The sequence below is a fragment of the Stegastes partitus genome, unplaced genomic scaffold (genome assembly GCF_000690725.1).
Source record: "Stegastes partitus isolate 25-593 unplaced genomic scaffold, Stegastes_partitus-1.0.2 Scaffold535, whole genome shotgun sequence".
Lineage (NCBI taxonomy): Eukaryota > Metazoa > Chordata > Actinopteri > Pomacentridae > Stegastes > Stegastes partitus.
The window spans coordinates 294,272-302,740 of record NW_007578266.1 but is presented as its reverse complement, the minus strand read 5'-3'; the positions used below and the strand labels follow the sequence as shown (position 1 = coordinate 302,740).

Genomic DNA, 8,469 nt, shown 5'->3' with positions numbered 1-8,469 from the left:
TTTAATTTACACCTCCATGTTTTAAACACATACCAAACACAATAAAAATGGATTTTTACCACATAAAATCTGAGACACCAGTATCCACATTAAACTGTGTCAATATATAACCTTTATTTTGTTTTTATTATTAAAGGAATTTTCCTTTCTTCATGTTCATGTTGAATTGAAAATATATCATCAGATATTAATATGTAATATCTGTAATCTGTAATTAATAGGTTTCCATGTTTTTAAACTCAGTACCTTTGCTAATATATTCATTAAAGACAGCTCTTTATTTCATGCAATGCGTTGTGTACATGTAAAGTCATAACAACAAAACTTGTTGAAATAAATTGACTGCTCGAAGTCTTGGGACTTGTTTGTGTCAGCTGATGAACACTTGAGATATTTACTTGCACGCCATTTAATAATTTTAAATGCGCATCAAAAACCCCACAGTGAGCTGTTTATCATCGAATACTGTCAAGTCATTCCGACACATCTGAAGCGATACCAACTCCTTCAAAATAAAGCCATTTCTCAAGAAATCCTCCGAGGCATTGTTGGAACGTCTCGTTAAGGTGTTATATTTTGAAGGCGACAGAAAACCCAAGCGTAGCACGTATTTGTGCGTGATGACGTCTTCCCCAACGTGTAGAAGCCCCCGGTAACCTGTGCGCTGTCAGAGCTCCGTAGCTTTAGCTAGCTAACTGAGGCAAGGAAAAAAAAAAAACAATAAACAAAACAAAAGCACGCTATTTTTTATTTGTAGGTTTGAATTATGGATAAGAATGCGACGCGATACAACGTACAGCTTTACATTTACGACCTTTCGAGGGGGATGGCTCGGAGCCTCAGTCCCATCATGTTAGGTAAGTATCCCGCTGATTAAAGCCGATGTTGCCTCGCCTTGTAGACGAATAAGTGATGATAATAAATACCGGCTTCCATAACGCTCATTGTAAAGCTGTTATAGCAGCACCGAATAGTGATTTTTTTTGTTAAGTTGTGGAGTTCAGGTCATTTGTTTTGCTAATAAATACAAAAAATGACAGATTTATGGTCGAGAAACGGTTCAATTTGGTCGCTGCTGGACGTCAAACTGCTGCTTTTATAAGAGATCATCTGCTTCCTCCTTCTCTTACTGGGTTATTTTCTCTCTTTCTGTTGCAGGAAAGCAGCTGGATGGTATATGGTGAGCTCCTGAGTCATGACACAATTTGCTTGTCATGTAACGTGTGGATCTATCAGATGTAATCTAGTGACTCATTTCTGTTCAGGGCAGATAACAGAAGCAGAGGGGTGTTAAAACAGCTCCCAGTGCTGTGTCTGTCTCTGTTTATTATTGTAGTTTTGTGGTTCTTGCTTTGATTTTGTTGAAATTATGCAAAATCACAAGAGTGAAATGTAATTACAGAGACATGGTGAGGGTGTCATTGCAACAGTTTGTCATTAATGCACGTTAATCAACCTTTCATTTTTAATCAAGAATTACCCAAATGCATCATGACTGTATTCATTGAACTAATTTGTGATTTGTTATTGAGTAAAACCGAGTTGTTTCTACCTGGGTTCACCCCCTTCAATCATTTTGTGTTTATTGATGTTTTCCAGGCACACAGCTATAGTGGCATATGGTGATGAGTTCTTCTTCGGAGGGGAGGGGATCTCCAGCTGTTCACCGGTAAGAGTGTGACTCCTGCTTATCAAGTATTGTCATGGAAAATATAGGCCCTCTACCTCCAACTGCTGCTGAAGATAACAGAGTCATCATTTTGGCTGGCAAACTTGTGGGGCCCTTCCACCCGACATAAAAAGCTACACAGAACCTCTCGTGAAGTAGCCACATTATGCCTGCAAACCAAACAATACAACAGATTAATACCATACCATCCATCTCAATGTATAATAGTATTAAAACTAAAATCCCTAATTGTAATGTTGCTTCAGTTTGTGAGTCCATCTATCTGACTTCAATCTGTTTGTTTCTATTCAAGACAGTATATTCCTCAATAATCTTTGAATAAGTGCCATTTATTCTCATATTGTTTTTATTATTGCTACATAATTTCATAAAACAGCTTTCTCTCAACAACCCAGACAGGAATAAACAGTGCATTTGTGGAAACTAATTTCAGTTGCGGATTTGTTTGTATTGGTGCTCTGCCGAGTGTTTATGGTGCCCATGTTCATGGTAATGGAAAACATGTCACCTAGTGCAATTAGTGATGTGTTTTTATGGTTTCTGCTTTTGTTAATTTCCGTTCCGATCCTCAGATTTATGAATCCTGCGAGTAAGAAAAGACTCGAACACTGTTTTAGACCAACGTCAGTGAGTTGGTCAGTGTCTTCTGCAGTTCTGATAGAATGCTTTCTGTTTTGTGAGACGTTTTCTTTGTGTTTGTCAGGGTGGGACTATGCTGGGGCCTCCGGACACGGTGGTGGAGCTAGGTGAGACTGAAGTGTCCGAGGAGATCTTCATGGAATACCTCTCTTCCCTGGGAGAAAGCACATACAGGTTGAGAAACTTATTTACATAACCAGTGCATAAAGTTTCAAAGCAGACACGTGTTAACATGACACATAGTAGTAACCCTTGAAATAGAAGGAATCTTGACACAAAGGCAACTCTCTTGTGTTTTCTCTTGGTTCAGAGGTGACAGGTATCGTCTGTTTGAGCACAACTGCAACACTTTCACCAACGAGGTGGCTCAGTTCCTGACGGGCCGGCCCATCCCCTCCTACATCACTGACCTTCCATCTGAAGTCCTCTCCACGTGAGTGTGAAACTCGGCCCATCAGCTAACAGCACGTTCGGTCGAGTCAGTGGTATTAATTTGCCCTTGCTCACCACCACACATCATACCGTGCTTGTGTCCTTTTAAACATCGTAGCAAGACACTGGCTCACTGGCAAGGCCTTGAAAGTGAAAGCAAAAGTTGTCATTTTGCTTCTCAGGTAAAATGAAAATACATGTTAGTTAATAATTAAATATAGATATCATGTCATATCTGGTTTATTATAACATTCTTGTTCAGTGTAGTCATACAGTCTTGATTGAAGGTGAAAGTTTACATGATTTAAACCTCAGAGGAGATTTGTCATAACTGTGTGCTGGCTGAGCGTCTTCCACAGTGTTGACCTGTTTTGAAGGCTCATTTTGGTTTCTTTTTAGCTTGGTCACAGCCGAGGCACAAGTTTTACCACAAATTCACTGTGACTTTGCTGCATTTAAGAAAGGACACACATCACTGGCTGCTGCTACGATCCCGACCGTGCTCAGTGTTTATACTGTAGCTGAGAAGCACTGATCATATTTCAAAACCTGCAGAAATTTCAGCTGATCATTTTCTGTAAAGGTGCCTCAATGCGTGGAAGCAGGTTCAGAGTGGTTTATGGTAAATGCCACCTTGAATGTGGTGATTTTCTCAAAAAAACATCGCTTTGCTTTGTTAGGGTGTAATGCAAATATATCTGTTAAATGTAAAGACCGTAATCCGATGCACTTAAACTACAGTCAAAAACAAAAACTGTCACGTTCTAATCATAATAATATTAAATGACATTGAATGATGGGCCTAAAAAAGGGCATTTTTTAAAATATGATTCTGTTCAGAGTCGGGTTCAAGAGTGGGGTTTTTTTCAGGGCTGATACTGATACGATTATTAGTTATTAGTAATCAGTGATACTAAACAGCAATTTTGAAAGCTTTGAATAAGAAAAAAATAGTTGAAATGTCTGTATTTATGTCTAATTTAAACAGAAATTTTCAGCATTTATGCTTCAGTGTTGATAGGCTATTGAGAAAGAGACCAAAGTAGTGCATTTTAAAATTCATTTGTTTTTATTAGGAATTGGTTCCAAAAAGGGCTGCAGGGTGGTGCAGTTGGTAGCACTGTTGCCTCGCAGCAAGAAGGTTGCCGGTTCGCGTCCCGGTGGGGGAACCAGGATCTTTCTGCGTGAAGTTTGCATTTCTCCCCGTGCAGCGTGGGTTCTCTCCGGGTTCTCCGGCTTCCTCCCACACAGTCCAATAACATGTTGAGGTTAATTGGTGATTCTAAATTGTCCGTAGGTGTGAATAAGTGTGGCCCTGCAATGGACTGGCGACCAGGGTGTCCCCTGCCTTCGCCCTAAGTCGGCTGGGATAGGCTCCAGCCCCCCCGCGACCCTAGTGAGGATTAAGCGGTGTATAGACAATGGATGGATGGATGGTTCCAAAAATGTACCAATACTGATAAATCACCCAGCCAGACAATCCATCAGCCTTCTAGTTTAGAGTGTCAAACCTCTTGTTTTTCCGCCTCCAGACCGTTCGGCCAGATACTGCGACCCATTCTGGACTCTATTCACATCGCCCCTCCGGGAGGCAACGTCATCAACGGGGGAAGAAACATCTAATGTGAGATAGCAGCAGAGTGTTCTCCAGGTCACTTCCATTGTAGTCAGTCAGTGACAAGTCGTAAAACTAATTTTCTTTCTTTCTGTATATAAACTACTGACTAGAAATTAATGGCTTATGACGTACGGAGGAGAGGGGAAATCACTGCCCATCTCGAGGTAGTCACTGGACATCAAATTATACCTGGTTGTTTAACTTTTTCAGAAAATAACAGAGTATATTTAATCAAGAATTATGCAGAACAGATTTGAGAAACTGCAATATTATTTACATTTTGAAGAATCTAATACTACTATACAGTACATACTTTACAGTATATCTGATTGCTGTAATAAAGCCACCTACAACATTAAAATACCTCTTGCACATTTAGTGCGTCAAGCTGACTGAGCACTTTTGTACTGAGGTACAGAATGCTCCTCGAATGTTAAGTTAAAAGTTAAGTTTTTCCCACATTTTGCTGTTTATTTGATATTCTAGTTTCACCACTAACATCTTTCCTCACATATCAGTGAATTCATCATATGCTGTTCTGAGAATCATCTGCTGCTGACTACAGTGGATTTAATCTGAGTGCACACTTTGATGTCGATATGTTAAGTATCGGATGCAGAAAGCAACAAGAGGATGGCTGATTCTTGGAGGGTCTTTTAATGTCAATTACATTTTGATTTTGCACTTTTTGTTTCGTTTTTTGTTATTTTGTAGCTTCTAGATCATTTTTCCATCAACAATTCTTTTTGTACCTTTAATCTTTGTCTCTACTGTTTGTGTTTAATTCATTGTGGTCGCCTACTTATATTATAATTCCATTTTGTCACAAAGCGTATGACGTGATATACAGCAGGTGATTGATGCCTAACTCGCACAGAGGTTTTTAAGATTGGAGGTGACACAGGACTTGTTCTTGCTTGTGTACCTCTATAGCAGGACTGGGATCAGTTCACTGTAAATTCTCTGTATATGCAAGCGAACCCCCGGCCGTCGTTAGTTAAATAGCAGAGATGATTACAAAATCAAGCAGGGCAGGCTGAAATAGAGGGCGCACAGCTCCATGGTGCTGCCAAATAACCTCCCACACAATTTTCTGAAAACAAACAAAAACACAGTATTTAATTTTTATTTTTTTTTGTTATTTCTGATTCAACCGAATATGTTTTACCAGATTGTGCTTTTTTGGTATTAAATCTACTCTTGCATAATTGAAAGTGAACCGCACCGCAGTCCTGTTATATGACAGATAAGTTGTCATAGGTGCCTCCTCATGTGTGTTACCAGCTCCAGAGGGGAGATGCCGATCATAGATACATTTTTATATATAGATATATTTTTAAGACTACATGTGTTCCAGATGCCATATGAAAAATTCTAACCAGTACCACATTCACGGATTTATTTCAAGATAAAGGTGACCACATGCACATGTACTTTTAACCGAATAACAACAAGCTTGAGTCCTTTAAGAGCCACCAGAGTGTGTTTGAAATACAATACACCTCTGTGCCTTCATTTCCCTCCGCAGTCACACCGTTGGGAGTTGGCATGGTTATCATATAGCACATATGGTAGCCTCCCATGCAGCCTGCATTAAGAATCTGACACCTTTATTTATAAACCTTGAAATACACAAACTAGGTGAAAGGAGTTCAGAGTAGGATGGAGCTTTCAACAATATTCATACAAGATGTGGTGCACACCGTGTATTAAATGTAAAATATTTCAGATTTAACAACATCTGGATCCAGCAAGTCGCACAGCCTATAATCTTGGTGCATCATACGCTGCACTCTGCCATCAGTAAGAACACATAGCTGTCTAATTTTATCATAGCGCAGTAGATCACGCGTTTTAGGATTTATCAGACTCACAAACCACGCTGAACCTCACAAGCCTTTTCCTGCTTAAACAGCGTGACTGACGATAGAAGCATAGAAAAAAAAGATCTAAAACAAATGTGACTAAACCAGCATTAACTCATTGTTTTCTCTGACTTTGGTCAAACCCAAGCGCAAACTTGGATCGGTGCGCTTTTCAATTCTTTCTTTTCTCGAGGTTAGCCTGATCTTTTGTGAGCATTTGGCTACTTTTAGAGGATAATAAATCGAGATCAATCCCCTTCAAGAGGCTAGAAAGCTCAGGTGAGTCTGGGTTCTGTGATTTTGCCTTCTGCTAACCAACTAACTGACATGCTTACCTGACTGCTGAAATGTATTACTGCACATGTTCCCCTTTGTTGCTCTGATGTACGTTGTTGCTGACTGCTACTTGTAATGTGAAAATATTTGCATCAGATATTTATGGATATTATTTCCCAATTTAAGTAATATAATATATGGTAGATATATTTATGAATATTGTTTGTATCATTTGTGTAATTGTTTTTTTTTGTAATTCTACCAATACATAAAGCCATTGACTGCAAATGTGCTTGTGTTTGTGTTTTACTTTTAATACTGTCACTGACACTTTGCAGCATCAGATTATTGCAGATGTGTGAGTTGTTGGTGGAGACTTTGATCAGTTATGTATGTATTAAAAAAAAACAAAAAAAAACAGCCAATGTACGAACAAAAATTAAAAAGTGAAGCGACCAGATCTTAATACAATCCCTGCAGCAAGCAGTTATGAAGAATGACCCTTTATTCAAATGTTAATGCACTGTGACTTTTTAATTTCATAGAAGTGGCACCTACTTACAAAGGTTCAATCTCATTAACTCATTAAGCCCTAATTGGATTTGTTTGGAGGCTGGATGATTTGGATTAGATGGAAACAAACTACAGTGAAATTCTCTCGCTCCTCAAATCTGGTGGAACCGCCCGATGAACACGGACTCCTCCGAGCAGCTGGCTGATCTGAAAACGAGGCAAACTGATGCCTAGAAAGAAGGGGAAGGCTGTTAAAAGCGTTTCCAGCTGGGCATTTCTGCTGTCTGAAATGAATTAAGAAATGTCATTTAAGGCGATGACCCAGAGTAGTCATACAAGCACTGCAGCTATCATGGAAAACATCATTAGATCCATTGTATTTGAAATTCCCAACGTTAAACCAATACAAATGCCTGTATTAAAAAAACAAAAAAATATCATTAATATTATTATTTTTGCTTTGTGTTTTCGTGTTTTTCCTACTGAGACATGTCAGAATGTATTCAGAGGAAAAAAGCTTTTCTGCCAATCCATCCTCTGCCTTGCCAACAGTTTGAAGCCACGAGCCTCATTTGGACCTCATTTTGATTGTTTCTTCTTTTTGTCACCCAATACAACCACCAGAGGTCTCCAGATAATTAGAAATGGTGATTGTATTTTAATGACTTCAATTTGACACAGTTACAACAAATAGGAGCTCATCTCACAAGTTGCAAACAATTAAATTATCACAAAATAAATCTTTGAAAACAACTCAAATCTCCAATGTCCCTGGCATTTAAACCATTTTTAAAAATGTTTCTACATGTATTAGACTTATTTGAATTGGGAGTATTTACTAGGGAAAATAAATTAATTTAGTTTCTATTATGAATCAAACTGGAACTTTAGGAAATGAGAAATAAAAGTCTGAAACTGGTGAAGGATTCCACAGCTCACATATGATGACTGTGAAGTCCTTTAATATGCAAAATACCGACATGTGATGCTTGTTTACTGGGGAACTTCCTGGAACCTACACTTTCCAACAAACAAGCATTAAACAGCACAGACCAATAAATGCCACAAAAAAATGTATTTCGACCAGAGCCAAACATGTTCAGATTTCTCAGAACTCAATGGAAAATCCCCCTGTAGCCCGAAGAGCTGTGTCTAAGTTTGGCCTGAGTTCCCCAGGCTTGTTCCCTGAGACGTACCAATCTCTAAATAGAAGAAAAATAGATCATTTAATGAGAACTCACGCACACTGAGAGAATTTTTGGAGCAGAGGTTTTCCTTCACCTTTAGGCCAGATTGCTGAAAGCAGTGGAAGACTAATCACAGCTCACAGGGTCTGAGGTGCTTGAACAAGGAGCTGTCATGTGTGAGACTGATGAGCCTGCAGAACCTCTGGACTGTGTGTTCGCTGATCAGGGTGGAGCTGTAGTGCAAGAATG

General features: G+C 39.1%; 1 protein-coding gene across 1 annotated transcript; it reads left to right on the top strand.

The window, feature by feature from the left end:
• The first annotated feature begins 625 nt into the window (after nucleotides 1-625).
• Nucleotides 626-6,808, top strand: desi1a (desumoylating isopeptidase 1a). Its single transcript, XM_008288002.1, has 6 exons — nucleotides 626-857; nucleotides 1,159-1,180; nucleotides 1,600-1,669; nucleotides 2,394-2,503; nucleotides 2,640-2,762; nucleotides 4,294-6,808. The coding sequence occupies exons 1-6, from the start codon at nucleotides 767-769 to the stop codon at nucleotides 4,382-4,384; spliced, it is 507 nt and encodes a 168-aa protein (XP_008286224.1). The 5' UTR covers nucleotides 626-766; the 3' UTR covers nucleotides 4,385-6,808.
• Nucleotides 6,809-8,469: the final 1,661 nt, after the last annotated feature.

Coding starts and splice junctions, on each gene's coding strand:
- desi1a (XM_008288002.1), top strand. CDS start 767: ATGGATAAGAATGCGACGCGATACAACGTACAGCTTTACATTTACGAC. Junction 1,181..1,599: donor AAGCAGCTGGATGGTATATG/GTGAGCTCCTGA, acceptor GATGTTTTCCAG/GCACACAGCTATAGTGGCAT. Junction 2,763..4,293: donor CCATCTGAAGTCCTCTCCAC/GTGAGTGTGAAA, acceptor TTCCGCCTCCAG/ACCGTTCGGCCAGATACTGC.